Source organism: Dama dama, chromosome 8, assembly GCF_033118175.1.
Source record: "Dama dama isolate Ldn47 chromosome 8, ASM3311817v1, whole genome shotgun sequence".
In the NCBI taxonomy this organism is placed as follows: Eukaryota; Metazoa; Chordata; class Mammalia; order Artiodactyla; family Cervidae; genus Dama; species Dama dama.
In genome coordinates, this window is record NC_083688.1 from 16,837,318 (window position 1) to 16,855,565 (window position 18,248).

The following is an 18,248-nucleotide window of genomic DNA, read 5'->3' on the forward strand; positions in this document are numbered from 1 at the left end:
TAAATGTATACTTTTTTTCAATTCAATTATTTTTAGTAGATTTGTAGAACTGAGCAACTCTCTTCACAGTCTAAAGTTAGAACATTTCGATCACTTTAAAATGTGCCTTCATGCCCATTTGCAATTCATTCTTGCTCCCATCCTCACCCTTAAACACTTGCTGATCTGCCTTTTGTCTCATAAATTTGGGACATGGCATGTAAATGGAATCACATGTAAGTAGTCTTTTGTCTGGGTTCTTTCCATTCTCATGTTTTTCAGCTTCATCCATGTTGCAGCTTATATCACTACTTCTTAACTACTGAATAGTATTTCATTGTATGAGTCTATTACATTTTGTTTATATATCCATTAGTCTTTGGACTTTTGGATTGTTTCAAGGCTTTTATTATTATGAATGATACTTCTATGAACATTCAGGTCTATAGTTTTTTATGGGCGTATGTTTTTACTTTTCTTGGGAAGATTCTTTGGGGTGAAATTTCTTGGTGACGTGGTAAATTTATGTTAACTGTTTGCATGGTTTATCTTTTTCTATTCTTTTACTTCCAATCTATTCATGTCTTTGAATCTAAGGTGTATCTTCTGTAAGTAGAATCTAGCTGGATATTGCTTTTACACCCATTCAGACAATATCTGCCTTTTGATTGGGATGTTCAGACCATTTACATTTAGCATAATTATTAATATGTCTGGATTTATATTTGCCATTTGGCTATTTGGTTTCTGTAGGCCTTTTCCCCCTCTGTTCCTCATTACTGCCTTCTTTTGTGTTAAATACAAATTTTTAGTATATCCTTTCAATTCTTTTGTTGATTTTTAAATGTTCTTTAAAGTTCTTTTCCTCCCACAGTCATTGCATTAGGCATTACAATATGCATTTTACCACAATTTATTTCAGATTGATACTAATTCAATTCTGGTAAAACACAGAAAATTTGTTCCAATCTAATTTGATTCCATCTCCCTCTCCTCTGTCCTATTAGTATCATAGATAACAAACTATTCTATCTATCTATCTACTATCTATCCATATGTATCTATGTTATAAGCACATTATAGTGTCATACTTATGACTTTATGCAAACTTATGCCTTTTGGAAGTTAAGAGAAGAACTAAGAGAAAAATACATTTATCTGTTACATAAACCTACATATTTACCCTTTCTGCTTCTTTTTACTTCTTCCCATGGATTTAAGTTAACATCTAGAGTCATTTCCTCTCCCCCTAGAGGACTTTCTCTGTATTTCTTGTAAGGCAGGTCTGTTAGCAATAAAGTCTCTCAGACTTTATCTGAAAATGTCTTTATTTTACTTCATTTTTGAGGCGATATTTTACTGGATGCAGAATTCCTGGTTGACAGTTTTTTCTTCAGCACTCTGTGTCATTCCACTGCTCCTACTTCCATCCTTTCAGATGAGAGAAATCAGCCACATTATACTGTTGCTTGCCTTTACTGATGAGTTGTTTTCCTCTTGTTGCTTTTAAGATTTTCTCTTGGTGGTTTCAACATAAATGAGGCCCTACTACGTGAACCTCTTTGTGTTCATCTTACTTGGTGTTCACTGAGATTCTTGAATGTGCAGAATAATATTATTATATACACACTCATGTTGACTGTAAACCCTTTCTCCCACCTGGTGTGTGGGTGTTCAGATTTCTCCTAGAACAGGATGAGCTTTGACTAGGCTGCCGTTTTAATTCTACCACGTTCTCTGTGGTTAGCCCAACATGCAGTCTCCTGGCCCACCAAATTTTATTTTATCTTTTGAACTGGTAGGCATTTGGCTTCAACTTCAGATATTTTCGGTGCATCATTGGGTTCAGCTCTGGCAGAGCCCCAGAATCCAATCACCATAAGAATGTTTGGGATTGTGCTGTTTCCTTCTACTTACCAGCCTCCTCCCTATTGCTGTTTTCTTGGCAAAACTCAGAGGAGGAAGTTTCTAGGCCAAGTGATCTGTCCTTGTGTTTGGTGCTTTCCCAGACTTCAATCTGTACCACAAACTCACTCTGTTTTCCAGGATCTGGTTGATTTTCCCTCACTTGGCAAAGGCTCTCCATCAATGGCAGGATTGCTCTTATCGGGATCAGGTTATGGAAGCTGCCTCAGTTTCCCGTTCATCTACAAAAGTCTCAGTCCTCTCAGGAGTTTAGTTCATCAAGGTTTCCTGAGTCTACCACTTTTTGCTAGCTTCATAGAAACATATTACTTCATTTTGCTTGTTTTCCTTCTTCTTACCACAGGAATAAAGTCTTCTGTGTCCTTCTAAACCTAGGCTGGAAGCCGAGGTCAAGTTTGCAGTTTCCACTGGGTGTACTGAACTGTAGAGTGAAAGCTTTCAACCACTCAGTTTTACTGTTATTTCAGTCTTGACCTCACAGGGCTGTTGTGAGGATTAAATGAGCTGATGCACCTACAGCCTCCACCCCAAGACTGGCAGCCCAGCAGTGCTCAACAACCAACAGCTATAGTGTTGATTACAAATCACGGTGGCCTTGGGCAGGGCAGGTGCTGGGAAGTTCCTGGCACAGCAAATGCCACTGAAGTGAACTTGCTTTTATCCATCACCCAGTGTGATGAATCAAGGTAAGGCAGTATTATTCTGAAGGACACTGCCAAAAATGTGGCACTTGATGGTTTTTCCCAGCAAGCACTTATTGAGGGCCTATGATATACTGGGCATGCTCCTGCTGCTGCTAAGTCGCTTCAGTCGTGTCCGACTCTGCACGATCCCATAGACAGCAGCCCACCAGGCTCCTCTGTCCCTGGGATTCTCCAGGCAAGAATACTGGAGTGGGTTGCCATTTCCTTCTCCAATGCAGGAAAGTGAAAAGTGAAAGTGAAGTCACTCAGTCGTGCCCAACTCTTAGCAACCCCATGGACTGCAGCCTACCAGGCTCCTCTGTCCATGGGATTTTCCAGGCAAGAGTCCTGGAGTAGGGTGCCATTGCCTTCTCCGGTGCATGCTCCTAGGTCCTCATAAATACAGACCTGTTTCATTATCATAGAAAGTCTAAAAGAAGGGTCTTACTCCTCGCCACTGCCACACACAGATAAGAAGATGAAAGAAACAGGAAATGCAATTTCACCGAAACTCCTGTATAAACTTGACTTTTTGTCTTTCACATGTTCAAAATACAGTAATATTTTAATGGACAGATCCTTTGACTGAGACAGTTATTAAACCTCTGACTTTTGCAAGTGCAGGATGGTATGTCTGTGTCCCTGCAGAAGTCATATGTCAGTCCCAACTCCCATGTGATGGTATTAGGAGGTGGGAGGTTTGGGAGGTGATTAGTCACAAGGGTGGAGTGTTCACCAATGGGATTCCTGCTCTAATACTGATAAGAGAGACCCCCAGAGAACTTGCTCCCCCTCTTTCTGCCACGTGGGGACACAGGGAGAGGGTGGCCATCTGTAACCCATATGAGGGCCCTCACCAGAACTGACCTGGCTGGCACCCTGACTTCAGATTTCTAGCCTTCCGAACTTAAGAAATACATGTCTGTTGTTTGTAAGTCAATCGTTCTATAGCATTTTGTCATAGCAGCTTGAAAGGACTAAAACCTTCCAACTTCTTACAGGAGGAAGAACGGATTTCCAGTCACACTGGTCTCTGTGACACTCCTCTCAGTGTCAGGGAGCAGCCCCTCGGCGGGCGTCCCTGGGGACAGGGACCTTCCTGTCCCTTCGCCTTGCCCACCCTCCCCTCCCACTGCCCACACTGTTCAGTGGCTTGCTGAACCCCTGCTACCCCGCCTTTCCTCAGGGTGGTGTTTGGATGCACACGGCAGGAACTCCTGCGGCGTGGCTGGATCAAACAAGGGTGTCTTCTTGTTACTCACAAGCCATATGAGTGGGGTGTCCGGGCCTGGGTTGAGTCAGGAAGGCCCCAAAGCTCCAGGACCTTATCCTCGGGCTCACCATCGTTAGAGCCAGGTGCTGCGCTCCTGGGCGGAGTGGGTTTACCTACTGTGGTGTGGACAGAACAAAGTCAAGCGAAAGATGGCCCTGGTGATGTTTCGGGGCGCTTAAAAAGAAAGGCGCTCCTTCCTCGCGAGGCGTTTTACGGCCGCCTGCTGGAATTAAACAGACCACCCAGCGGCCGTCGGAAGCTGAGCGGCGTCCCCCCGGAAGTGTGCCATCTTGGTGGGCTGGAGCTCTCAGCTGAGCCTTGAGTGAGGGCTGGGGACATAACGGTGTGACAGCCCCCACTGCTGATGCTGAGAAACCACCGGTCGGAGGGCGGGGGCAGATGCATAAAAAGAAACCGCGACACCGCGATGCCATGGGAGGGACGCACAGAGCCCTGCGGCGCCCTGCACGAGTCTACAGCCCAGCCCAGAGCTGTGCCCTCTCTGGGTGGCCGTGCAGACGCCCTCTGGGTGCTAGGTTCAGGCTAGACTCAGTCCTCAGGCCCCGCAGGCCTCTCTGCTGACCACGGCTCAGTGAGAGCCCTGAGACCCACATCCCGGCCACTTCTGGCCCCCTGCCTGCCCTCACCCTGGAGAGGACCATCCATCTCAAACCCCAGCGCTTGCCAGAACTGTTCCTTACTCGCTTGCCCGGGCAGACCTACTCTTTGCTCTTACCCTGGCCAACCCCAGGAGCTGGGTCACCTACACCTTGGTTCTTGGCAACTGCGGCTGGCACCGGCCCTTTCCTGCTCCTCCTGGCGTGGTCCCGGGGCCGTAACACCCTGGGAGCTTGTGTTAGAAAAGCAGGAATTCCGGCGCTGTCCCAGACAGACTGGATGAGCCTCTGTTTTCAGTCAAGACTTTAGCATCCCCCAGTGGCATGGTCATAGCAGTTTGAGAAGCTGGTCTGAGCCTTGCCTCCTGGTTCCAGGAACCTGTGAGGAGGCTGCCAGACAAATCGTCTCTCCTCATGGGTTTTTAATGTCAACAGTGGGTATGGGTGAGATTCTGAGACCCCTTTTGCCACCGCTCACTGGGACTCAGTCATCTGCTCTTGACAACTTTGGAGGAAGGCAGGCACTTGGAGGAGGATGTGAAGTGATAGGGCTGAAGAAAAGAGATGCTGCCTGCTGAGTCCACTTCTGGCTCTGCTACTGACTGCTGTGTGGCCTTGGTTGAGTGGCTTAACCTCTCTGTGCCTCTGTTTCCTCTTCTGTAAAATCAGGATACTAGAGGGTTTATCCATGAGTGTTGTGAGGATTGAGTTAGCCCTTGTAAAACCCTTGGTAATTACTGTCAGTATTAATGAGTATTGTTGGCAGTTAACAAAGAAGCTTGAAAGAGTCTGTTGACATGGGTGCTTTAGGAAGACTTAGATGGAGATGGTTAGCAAATGTTTACCTAGTTACAAAAATAAATCTGTACTTATTATGTGTTGCATCATTATACAACTGAATTTTTATTTCCCAAGAAGGGAAAAAAGCTTTCTTAGAATTTTATAAGGCTTGTTATCATCGTTCCAAGGACAGTTGACTTGAGACCTTGAAACCAAAGCATTCTGAGGCAGAACAAACGGGATTTGCTGTCTACTGGATGGGAGGAGGTGGGAGACAAGACAAGGAATCAAGGCTGATTGTTGACTCAAGCAGCCAGAGTCTTAAGCTTGGAGGGTGGGGAGCCTGCCTGAGTTCCAATTTGGACCTGGGACATCCGGGGTTGCTGTTGGACACCCACGTGCAGCAGCAAAGATACTGCATATGCTGCTCTGTCTCCTCACATCCTGAAAACCCGAGCTCCTTTCCCCTTGGCCACACATGCTGGGTGTACACCTCACCCGACCCTACTTTCAGCCATTTTCAGTTCAGTTCAGTCGCTTAGTCGTGTCCGACTCTTCGCGACCCCATGAATCACAGCACTCCAGGCCTCCCGGTCCATCACCAACTCTCGGAGTCCGCCCAAACCCATGTCCATTGATTGAGTTAGTGATGTCATCCAACCATCTCATCCTCTGTCGTCCCCTTCTCCTCCTGCCCTCAATCTTTCCCAGCATTAGGGTCTTTTCAAATGAGTCAGCTCTTTGCATCAGGTGTCCAAAGTATTGGAGTTTCAACTTCAACATCAGTCCTTCCAATGAACACCCAGGACTGATCTCCTTTAGGATGGACTGGTTGGATCTCCTTGCAGTCCAAGGGACTCTCAAGAGTCTCCTCCAGTAGCACAGTTCAAACGCATCAATTCTTCGGTGCTCAGCTTTCGTTATAGTCCAACTCTCACATCCATACATGACGACTGGAAAAACCATAGCCTTGACTAGACTGACCTTTGTTGACAAAGTAATGTCTCTGCTTTTTAATATGCTATCTAGGTTGGTCATAACTTTCCTTCCGATGAGTTATTTTGTTTCCACCATTTGATGATGAAAAGTTTCAAGCAGAAAACTGAAAAGATTTTACAGGGGAAAATGATATAATGCAGGAGGAAGAGTCAAAGCTCCCATGCAGAAAAATTCCAAGATATATATGTAGATGTTTGCTCTTAAGGAGATGGAGCTTAACGCCCACCCCTTGAATGTGGGGTGCTCATAGTGATTCCTTCCTAAGAGGACAGAACTGACAGAGGAAAGATGAAAGAGCAGCTTTATGAAAAGGGGCAACCTGACAACACTTCCTCAGTTGGCAGATCAATATCAACAGGAACATTGTCGCTGTTCAGTTGCTCAGTCATGTCCAACTCTTTGCGACCCCATGGACTGCAGCCCACCAGGCTTCCCTCTCCTTCACCATCTCCCGGAGCTTGTTCAAACTCACATCCATTGAGTTGGTGATGCCATCCAATCATCTCGTCCTCTGTTGTCCCTTTCTCCTCCTGTCTTCTATCTTTCCCATCATCAGGGTCTTTTCCAGTGAGTTTGATCTCCTTGCAGTCCAAGGGACTCTCAAGAATCTTCTCCAACACCACAGTTTGAAAGCATTGATTCTTTGGTGCTCAGCTTTCTTTAGGGTCCAACTCTCACATCCATGCCTGACTACTGGAAAAACCATAGCTTTGACTATACAGACCTTTGTTAGCAATGTGATGCCTCTGCTTTTTAATACACTGTTTGTCATAGCTTTTTTTCCCAAGGAGCAAGTGTCTTTTAATTGCACAGCTGCAGTAACCGTCTGCAGTGATTTTGGAGCCCAAGAAAAGAAAGCTTTTCACTGTTTCTGTTGTTTCCCAATCTATCTGCCATACAGTCATGGGACCGAATGCCATGATCTTAGTTTTTTGAATGTTGAGTTTTAAGTCAGCTTTTTCACTCTTTTTCACCTTTATCAGCAGGAATAGGTCCTGGTGATAGTGTGTGTTCTTGATAGATGGGATGAGGATGGCATTTTACTTGTTTGGTCTTCTTCCCCTGAACCCACAATCTCATTCGAATCATGAGGAAAACATCAGACAAATGCCACCTATCAGAGAGTCTATGAAATGCCTAACGAGTACTCCTCAAAACAGTCAAAAACAAAGAAAGTCTGAGACACCTCACAGCCAAGAGGAGCCTCTGGAGACTTGATGATTAAATGTTACATTGGATCCTGGATGGGATCCTGGCATAGAAAAAAGGACATTAGGGGAAAATGAAGGATATCTGCTTGATGCGTGTGCTCAGTTGCTCACGTCGTGTCCAACTCTTTCCGACGCTATGGACTGTAGCCAGCTAGGCTCCTCTGTCCATGGGATTTCCCAGGTAAGAATACTGGAGTGGGTTGCCATGCCCTCCTCCAGGGTGTCTTCCCAACCCAGGGATCTAACTTGAGTCTCCTGCATTGGCAGGTGGACTCTTTACCCACTGAGCCACCTATGCACTTTAGTTAATAACCATACATAAGTATCTGCTCATTAATTGTGACAAATGTCCCATAATAATTTGTTAATAATAGGAGAAACCAGATGTGGAATATAATGAAACTCTGTCCTATCTTTGCATTTTTTTCCCCTGTAAAAATGCCTCTAAAAAGTAAAGTTTCTTAAAAACAACAACCATATACCCACCATGTAAATTGTACCTTTCACAGTTTACTATCTTTAATACACTTTGCATTTTTATCACAATCTGTTCCACCCTCTTTTTTTCTTTTAATACCCTCTCTTGGCTACCTCATCCTTTTTGCTCAGAACAGCACTCAGGAAGCCAGGGACCACCTGGCTCACAACGACCACAGGGTCTCTGGGTCGCTGCACATTTGTAAGGCTGGATTTGCTCTCTGGATGCCCCATTCCCTAGGCTTGTGTGTGCTGTCCCTTCAGTCGTGTCCGACTCTCTGCGACCCTATGGATTGTATCTGACCAGGCTCCTCTGTCCACGGGGATTCTCCAGGCAAGAATACTCGAGTGGGTTGCCACATCTTCCTCCAGGGAAACTTCCTGACCCAAGAATTGAACCTGCATTGGCAAGTGGGTTCTTTTCCAGTAGTGCCACCTGAGAACAGTTGCTGAGAACAAGAGCTCTACTGCCACCTGGTGGACCTTTAAAGTGCCGCGTGCAGGAAAAGCTGGAGGCCGGATAGGCAAGAGCACCTTTCAGGCTGCCAGCAACTGTGAGCCCAGAGTTGACGCTACCCTAGCCCCTTCCCCACTAAGCCCCATCCCAATTCTAACTGAGACCTGGACACTTCCTAACTCAGCCCCAATTCCCACTTATGCAATCATTTTGTAAGGTTATATTAATACTATACTTTCTAAGAAAACATTTTTTTAGAAGAGAGCAGAAGAGAGCATGAGGGGGAATTGGGAGTTTTCCAGTTTTGCTAGGAGCTGTGATGGCCGTGAAGAACAATTTGGAGCTGTGGGTGCGCCCTGTCCAGCAGCAGCAGCAGCTCTGGTCCTGACTGGCCTCACTGTGCCGGCTACGGTCTCTGTGCAGGAAAGGAAATCATGAAGGGAGCTCGAGAGAGCAGGCAGTGCTGCTCTGCTGTCCCAGGCCTCCTTTGAGGGAGGCCCCACACCCAGCTGTCTGCAGGCCTGGCAGCTCCTGCCCCCGGGTTAGAAGGAACACAGCGAGCATGTCTTAGGCAGGGTTTCCTTGGCAGCGCAACTTGGGACCAGGGTTCAAAGGCCAGTCTTTTTTCTTTTTTGTTGTTGTTCCATTGCTAAGTTGTGTCAGACTCTGTGACCCCGTGGACTGCAGCATGCCAGGCTCCTCTGTCTTTGCTATAACCTGGAGTTTGCTCAAATGTCCGTTGAGTTGGTGATGCTATCCAACCATCCTATCCTCTGTCATCCACTTCTCCCACCTTCAATGTTTCCAAACATCAGGGTCTTTCCCAATGAGTCAGCCATTCACATCAGGTGGCCAAAGTACTGGAGCTTCAGCATCAGTCCTTCCGATGAAGATTCAGGACTTATTTCCTTTAGGATTGACTGGTTTGATCTCCTTACAGTCCAAAGGACTCTCAAGAGTCTTCTCCAGCACCACAGTTCAAAGGCATCAATTCTTCAATGCTCCGCCTTCTTTATGGTCTAACCTCACATGTGTACATGACTACTGGGAAAACCATAGCTTTTATTGGGACTCAAGCCCAGGACACCCCGTTAAGAGTGATGTCTCTGCTCATCAGGAGGGAAAGGGGCACACGTAGGTGGCTCCAGGGTGCCCTATCTGAGGCTCGGTTCCAGGACCAGCAGGGAGAGCATGGAGGCTGTGGCGGGGAGTCTCACCTAGTCCTTCATGGCTTCAGCTCCCCGCTGGGAGGAGGGTCACGGGAAGTGTGGGGACACAGGAGTGGCTGGTGCCGGCCTTGGGGCCTCTGAGAGGTGTGCACGGTGGTGACTCATGCCTCCGACAGCTCCGGCTTCCAAGAACCAGCAAGCGTTATGTGGGCCTTTGCAGCCAGTTTGCTCGATCCTCACTCGAGGAAGGCGGCCTGGTGACTTCAGCTGTGGACGTGGGGTGGGGGCTACGGGAGGAGGCCCGAGTCCAGGCCTCGGTGTGGATGCCCCTGCTGTCGGCTCTCTGCTCACCCTCTGGAGGACGGGCAGTGTCACCTGGTCCCATCATCATCTTCGCAGAAGCAACATAGACCTGTGGGGCTCAACTACCTCCTACAGGAGATTGTAACGAGCAGAACATCATTATTCAGATTTCAGAGAGGCGTTTTTGGGAAGAGTGTGTGTGGGAGACTGGAGGCCCCATCTCCTGATGAGGGTTACGGGAAACCTCAAGGACAGGGCTGGGCGCCACGTGGCAGCAGGTGGCCCGGAGGACCGACCGACCTGAGGGGGCCACTGAACCCTGTGCCTCCAGAGTGCTTGCAGCTTTCTTTGTGATTTCACTCCGGCTACTTCTAGGCAGTCCTGCTGAGTGCTCAGTTTTATCTTAATATATAGATAATGAAGGGTCACAGAACCAGAGAGAGGATCCACGGTCTGAGAAGTGAGGCGAGTAAAAGGCTTAATGCTTAACTATGAAAGGCAGGGCCAGGGAGCTATACATGGCCCAAGTGAAAAGCCACATTGTGGACACCAAAAATAGAAACTCAAATGGGGAAAAAAAAAAAGACTTAGAGGCTTGTGTATTAACTGTTCTCAACTACAGTTTGTGTGACAGAGTTTGTGCTAGTGTGTCTCCTGACCGGGTTGTTAACAGTGACACAAACGCAATTATCTAAAGATATCATGTAAACAACTGACAATGTTGTTTCTCCAAAATTTTATTTTAATTTAAATTACAGGGCCAGCCAGATATTCTGATAAGAAATTTACTTTACCTCAAGAGAAAGGAAATGCTTCCAAGGCATTGTTAACAATTGTATACATCTCCACCTTTTTTTTTTTTTTTTTAAGGGTTAAAAATCACATTGAGTAACTGACTTATGTAAAATTAAACCTTTATAACACAAAAAGAAACCACTTCCAGTATAATAGTTTTGGTAACATGAATATATTAAATGATCAGAATTTCAAATGCAATTTTTAAACTTTGAGTGTTTTCACATTTTTGTTTAAAAACAACAAAAAACCAAAAGTCTTAACTATCCCCAGATTCTAATGCGAGAGTAACACATCCGTATTTTCTTTGACACGCCGCACCCCTCACTGTCTTCCACACAAAGGCTCTAGTGCTGCAACAGCATCACCAAAGTGGAAGCTGCTGTTTCGAGTTCTAAGAACCAGCTTGGCAAGGAAACCTTTCTTCCATGTGGTGTAATGAATGCTTGCACCCTGAATCCAGACACCCAGCACTGGACCACGCGAATCAGAACGATGCATCACAGCCAACTCTGCCTTCCTAAACGTCTTGGATAGTTTCATTTCAAGGAGTTTGGATTGCTTTCTGTAGTTCCAACAGAAAAAACATGGAATATTTTACACAGATTTTGGTAAAGACAGGCTCAGGAAAACCAATTATAAATGTAAGACCACTATTTCAAATAAACAGAATAAAATACATTTGTATTTTCTGGGGCTCTTTTCCTAAATGGTGCTCCTGGAAGGAGATTTTAAAGCCTGTTGAAACATCAACTGGGAGTCTCATTTTACTGGCTGATAAGTAATTCAATTAGTAAGAGAGGCTAGCAAAGAATAATTATATGAATTTCTTAATCAGCTACAGCCATGCTGAATTCGAACCGGCAAACTCTGATTTGTAAGTTGTTAGTTGTGATCTTCATGTCACTAAGATGAACAGATACCATTCTGATAACTTTACATAGATATATTCTAGGAGACATTGTTCTGCCGTGGTCACAGTAACAAAAAAGTGGTGCAAAATCAGTTACTTTATAAATACTGATAATTTGCAGCATTAAGGAACAGGACGTTAAAAAAAATAAATTTCCCCGTAGGACACCTATGACTAGGAACTCTTCTTTTCCTAAGAGAAGCCAAAGTTTTAATTATTCAGTTTCACAACTATTGTACTGGATTACTTACTCTAAGAAAGAAAAGGTGCTCTAACGAGCTCTCCCCACACACGAGCGTTAATTTAGCATAATTGGTATCATTCACAGATCTGGAGAACTCTTGACTCATTTTAAATGAATAAGGCCAATATTATGCAGGAAAAGGTGTAGCTGAGTTCCAGGTCTGTATTGTAGTCTATTGATGGCACCCCATTAGATAACTGAATACAAAGGACTGGTTTACTTCGTTTTCTTTTAATGCTGTGATACTTAAATGTTAAATCAGCATTTTCAGGTGATCTGAAGTATTTCAATTACATATGAGCATTCATTTTTTGCAAAAACTCAATATTAGGTAATAGTTACATACTAATACAATAACATTCCTCTGCTGTACAAATTAAATCATTTAAAAGAAATGAGCATTCTAAGAATTATATACAAAAGAAACCTGTAAGCACTGTTGAAATGAAATGCGAGGTGTCGTTGCTAGCTCTACTGTTTTAAAATACCTTCAAAAAGTAAAATTAACAAATACCCTTCAACGTATCCAGGTTTACAAGTCTCAAGAAAATCAAATGTCAAAAAATTCTAGAAAGCTGTGAAAAGCATATATACATTTTCCTTATGACCTTATGAAGCTTCACACTTTTGAGAAGTTGCTAAGTTTCAGTATCAATTTATTCGTGTGTCAACTTTATCCACTCAAGGAGCTCCCATCTTGGATACAGTTCCCCTAGGATTTCAAATAAAGCTCTGCACGATCTTCCAAGAGTGAAGGCATACAATCTTACCCAGAATCCGCGCTCAGATCTTTAACAAAGATAAACGCAAACAGGCAGGTTTACTCTGATCAGATCAATGCCCTCTTCCCCTAACACACACTATCATCTATGCATTTGCCTTCAGGAACCTAGCCAAGTTCAGAACTTCTACAGCAAACGAAGTCTTTAAGTTCTGAAATGACACAAAGATCAAGAAAAAGTCCACATGTGCTCTAGTGCGCAAGAAAGCAGCAGCTACGTTCTCCAACTTGGACTAAAAAAACAAACAAACAAAAAATCAAAAAAGGTAAAATGAAAACCGTTCACTTAACAGCAGATTAGCAGTAATGTTCCTCATGAATGGATAACAGTGCCTGATGCTGAATAGCTAACAGCAGACGCTGAACTTGGATTTAATTTTTTCGATGTTTATTGGAAATCAGGCTTCTTGCTGAGCTGGTCTCTTCAAATCCCTGATCTGTTTGACTAAATACGTCTTCTCATCATTGAACTGCTCATCCTCGGTCCTGTCATTCTGGAACTTGCTGAGGAACTCTATGAGCTTGGCCTGGTTCTTGAGAAGGATGTCGAGGATGGGCTGCGTCTTGTTGGGGTTGGCTACGAACACCTGCACGAGAAGAATCAACGTCAGCTACAGGACAGGGCGCCACGGAGACTGCAGACAGCCGCACATGTGGCCACGCCCACGGCTCCCCTGGGGCACGGGCTGAAGTCAGGACTGCTCACTCAGGGGTGTCTGCTTTGGAAGACCTTATTTTTACAATTAAAAAAGGAGGGAAGAAGTGCATGTTTAAGCACAAAAAGGACTGACATGTTTACTCATGCTCTGAAACTCTGAAGTGAAGTCACTCAGTCGTGTCCGACTCTTTGTGACCCCCATGGACTGTAGCTTACAAGGCTCCTCTGTCCATGGAATTTTCCAGGAAGAGTACTAGAGTGGGTTGCCATTTCCTTCTCCAGGGGATCTTCCCAACCCAGGGATCGAACCTGTGTCTCCCGCATTGCAGGCAGACACTTTACTGTCTGAGCTACCAGGCAAGCCTGAAACTCTGTAGTTGGTATTAAATACAGAGTTTGATTTTAGAATAAAATGGGCAGAAGTTAGTTCTGGGCACAGGAGGTCAGAATGCATTTTAAGAACAAAAATCTCCATGGAAAGCATTAAGAAATGCATTACCCTTTACTTTGGGATTAGTAATCTTCCGTGCCAAAGACCACCTGACACGGAAAACTGACTCACTGGACAAGACCCTGATGCTGGCAAAGACTGAAGGCAGGAGGAGAAGGGGATGACAAAGGATGAGATGGCTGGATGGCATCACTGACTCGATGAACATGAGTTTGAGTAAGCTCCGGGAGTTGGTGAAGGACAGGGAAGCCTGGTGTGCTGCAGTCCATGAGTCAGACACAACTGAGTAACTGAACTGAACTGATGCCAAAGATAAGTGACACTCCTCTACAAATCACCTTTTCTTATTCCCAAATACAAATGCCCTGTTTCTGGGTCCATTTTTGTTTAAATGTTGTACCACACAACTGTGAAAATGGACTGAACGGAACTGTGTCACTCAGATTACCAAAATGAAGCTAATAAAACAAGTAACTTGCAAATAAATGGAATGAACGAGTGTTTATGGCTTTAGTACTCTACCTTAAAAACGTGGAAGGCCTCAAACTGGATGTTACGGCTTTTGTCTCGTAGAAGGTTCATCATTAATTTGAGGTTCTCAGGTTTACTGATGTATTTTGTCATAATCGTGAAGTTGTGTCTGTCTAGTAGCAGTTCACCGAGAAGCTGAGAAGATAAACAATTTATCCCATTATTCCACCATGATCATTTAAGATTTGACGTAAAACCAAAGTTTTAAAAACAGTTCATTAAATAATCATATTATTAAGAATGGAATATTAATAGGCACTCAAAAGATGGATGAATTGAATTATGACCTGAAAGCTAATGAGCACTTCCTGTTTGCTACTTCGACACCTCCTTTTCCTTCTGGGGTTTAAAGCTATGGTGGGTCTGACACTGCTCCCTGAAGATGACCACATTCAAGTCACATCTGGCTCAGAATCTGAGACTTATCAGAAACTATTCTTTAAATATGCATTTGTGTTACCTCAGTAAAAAGAAACTACCAAAGATAGCGGTCAGAAGATAAGTTACTGGATAACTATAAACCTTAGCTAAATTTAAAAATAATTTTACTATTTTTTATGTATCTGAACTTTATGGGACAAAGGGTTTCATGTAGATAGCTTTCCATATAGTTACCCCTATACACGCCAAACATCATTTATCTTATCTGATTCAGAAAACTTTATAAAAACAAGTACTTTTCTGGTCCTTCTTAAGCAAGGTATCCTGAAGATACTCTAAACTTCTCTTAGTGACACCACAATATCACTAATGACGTTAATTAAGCTAAAAAAGAAAAAAATCTGTCGCTGCAGTTAAGTCTGTGCCTACGGAGTTCTATGGAGTTGATTATACCACATCAGCTCTTACTTTTAAAATCAAACCTGCTTATTCTAGATTTCTTTTTCTGAAACTAGCGGTCACCTCTTCATGTTGTCACTGTGCCAACTTCCAGTCAAGGACCAGTGTGCAGATGGTATGACCGCATGGGGGACAGGGGCCCAGAGGCACCCCAGAGTGGCGCCCAGCCCGGCTCCCAGCACCAGCCTGCCTGGGTTCAGATTCTGCCATGTTGCTCCTTGTGAGCTCTATCTCCTTGAGCACATTATTTAACTTCTCTGTGCTTCAGTTTCATCATCTGTACAAGGGAGTGGATGATGCTATCTGTATCTTATGACAGTGCAGTGCGAAATAACAGCATGAATGCATGCAAAGCACAGTGGACCTGAGTCTAATAAGAGACATGGAATGAGGTCCAAGGGAAGAAAAACACATGGATAGAGCTACTTTGCCATGGTTTACTTGCTTTTGTTAATTCCTTTTCGGGTTCCTGACTATGTCTACATACCTGACGTTTCCAGATAACTGATCCTAGATAAATAACATATCACAGGAAATCAAAAATAACCTGATGTGCAGGACAACAAATCTGTGTAGGATTTATAAAGAATTTAGAGGAAGAATTCAAAAGCTCAGAAAGGTTTCACACCAATCCGAATCACAACATCTACAACTTTCAAAATAAGAAGCCCAGTATTTACTCTTTCAGAGGCTCAGAAGTTAGCATGAAGTGTGTACAGATTTACCCAGTGTTCATTTTCTGTCACACAAACCAGAGATACTGAAAATGGCTCCTTTCAGCTTGATTATCTAGGGGAGGGTAACTAGTAATTTAAAAAATTTCTTTGGATGTAAAAATTTAAAAATGTCAGGCCAGTTTTATTAAAAATAAAACCCTGGCAGTCCAGTGGTTAGGACTCTGCACTCTCACTGCTGAGGGCCAGGGTTCAATTGTTGGTTGTGGTACTAAGATTCCATAAGCCACATAGCATGGCCAAAAAACCCCCCTGAAATCTGGTACAGGGAATTCAAATTTAAATAAATACAGGGATAAATAAATGCCAATGTGGCTGCAAAAAAGGGAGTACAAATTAAAATACATGTTTAGAGTACCACTGGTCCTCAAAATTTCTCCATGTGTTCAGGAGAAACTGCAGGCATGAAAGACTGGCTTCATATCCATTACTAAGGTCTCACAAGTGGCAGTCATCATCTTCCTTTCATGTTGGTAATTCTGAAGTGTTAGAAGGTCTTGAAAGTCTTTCTCCTATCTAAGCAGCCCAAGAATTCTGCATTTGGTCCAAGTCTTCTGATCTGCCAATTAAGAACCACCCCCCTCCGCCCCGCCCTGCTACCCAGGAGATATCAGTCCTGGAAGCTAGTATCCAAGACAAACCTCTCTAGCCTCCTTGGCCTCAGAAAATACTGAGTGCATCCAACGGGGGAAGAGGCCCTTGGATATGGAGGTTCCTGGCAGAGGGCGGCCTCTCCGCGAGGCTCTCAGGGCAGCCTGCACTAGGTTACACTGACGCGCAGGGAGGAACGATGCCTTAAAGAGCTGCCAGGTGTACTACGTCCACCGACCATGAAGGATTGTCCCTATCGGCTCTCACAACCCCCGGCGACTGCCCAGCCAGCACGCCTGCAAACGGAGACCAGGCTAAGGACCCCGACACTGGACCAAAGGATGCCTGGGAGGCCAGGCTCCACCTGATGGAGCGCTGTAGCGGTGACATATTTCTTATGGCCTTAAGGAAAATGAGGGAACTAGCTAGTCAGGGGAAAGGCACCTTTTGGGAATGTCCCTAATGTTCTTTAGTCAATTTCTACAGAAAGACAAGGTGGAGAAAAGTGATATCCCCATGGGAGCAGCAGCAGGCGGAATGGAGTGTCTTGATTAAAATAAATTCAGATATCTCTGAAGGGAAGCGCTCTGGGCAGAGTAGAATTTGAAGTGGACCTGGCAAAAAACATAAATGGAATTGCAAATTTCCGCCTACAAATCCTTTGTGATTCCATCTGTAACTCCTGTCAGGACCACTTCCTGACAGAAGGAAGGGTATACATGGGTATACATTTTATTAACTGCAGTAAGAATTTTCTAGAGAAAGGGTTAACAAACGATCTGTAAAGAGCAAGACAGGAAATACTAACGTCTTTGCTACCCATAAAGTGTCTGAGGCAACCACTCAAATCTGCTATTGTAGCCAAAACAGCCACAGACAATACATAAATGAACAAGTACATCTGTGTTCCAACAGAATTTTATTTACAAAAATAGGCAGTGGGCTGGATGTGGCTCATGGGCTTGCCAACCCCTGTTCTAGAGTTTTAAGTCTTTATTTAAGTTTCAAATGGAACTGTCCACATCCTATTTTGACACAAAGCAGCCAAAGCCGCCTGGTTCCCCACGTCACCGCTGGCAGCTGCCCCTCCCCTCACACAGAAAGCCTGGGGCCCTCTGGGCAGAATCCTGGGAGCACCACACCTGCGGTGCCTTCACCTCGGTGCTAACAACTCTAAGTTTTAAAAATAAGGCTCCAAAACATAAAGAACTTCATCACTTGGAGATCAGATTCTCTTCAAAATTCTGCATATTCTATTTTGGTATCTCTAACACACAAGGAGGTGAGCTGGAGCGCGTGCCCCAGGTGACCCACTGCTGAGCCCTGCTCCTTTCCACAAAAATCTCAGCCAGGGACACATGCCTGTTTCCTGTAAAGGTCTGGGACCCATACACGTTTCAAACAACGGGTGGAGAGAAATGAACGACTCAGATGGTCTGTCATACCTTGAGTGACTGTCTTTTTGTCACATAGTTTTCTGAATGAAGTAACTTCTCATATTCACTGAAGAACTAAAAGACAAGAAAACACACATCAGAGGTTTTTTTAAGAGCAGTAGATAACACTGAAAAGCTTGAGCACACACTTCTAACAGCACAGAGGCCAATCTCTGCCCAAGCCCTGCTCCTCCCGTCCGTTTCACACTCACCCTCGAGTGATATCCGCTGGTTACTGCCATGAAAAAGGCTCCTGGGCTGGCCCTCTCCAAGCTCCAGAGAAGTGTGTACAGAGCTTGTATCTCTTCTGTCACCCAAACTTCAGATACACACAACTTGCTCCCTTCCCCACCTCCCTACCCCACTGTTCTCACTGTTCTCACTTCCTGGTGTTGAATTA

The 18,248-nt window shown here is 44.6% G+C and overlaps 1 protein-coding gene across 1 annotated transcript in view; it reads right to left on the bottom strand.

Moving 5' to 3' along the window:
- Positions 1-10,593: 10,593 nt before the first annotated feature.
- CAB39 (calcium binding protein 39) overlaps positions 10,594-18,248 on the bottom strand; it is a 92,819-nt gene continuing 85,164 nt past the window's right edge. Inside the window, exons 7-9 of the mRNA XM_061148535.1 lie at positions 17,858-17,923; positions 14,239-14,382; positions 10,594-13,194 (exon numbers count right to left, since the gene is read on the bottom strand). Of these exons, the coding sequence (XP_061004518.1) occupies positions 13,006-13,194; positions 14,239-14,382; positions 17,858-17,923 (399 nt within the window). The 3' untranslated portion in view covers positions 10,594-13,005. The remainder of the gene's footprint in view (positions 13,195-14,238; positions 14,383-17,857; positions 17,924-18,248) is intronic.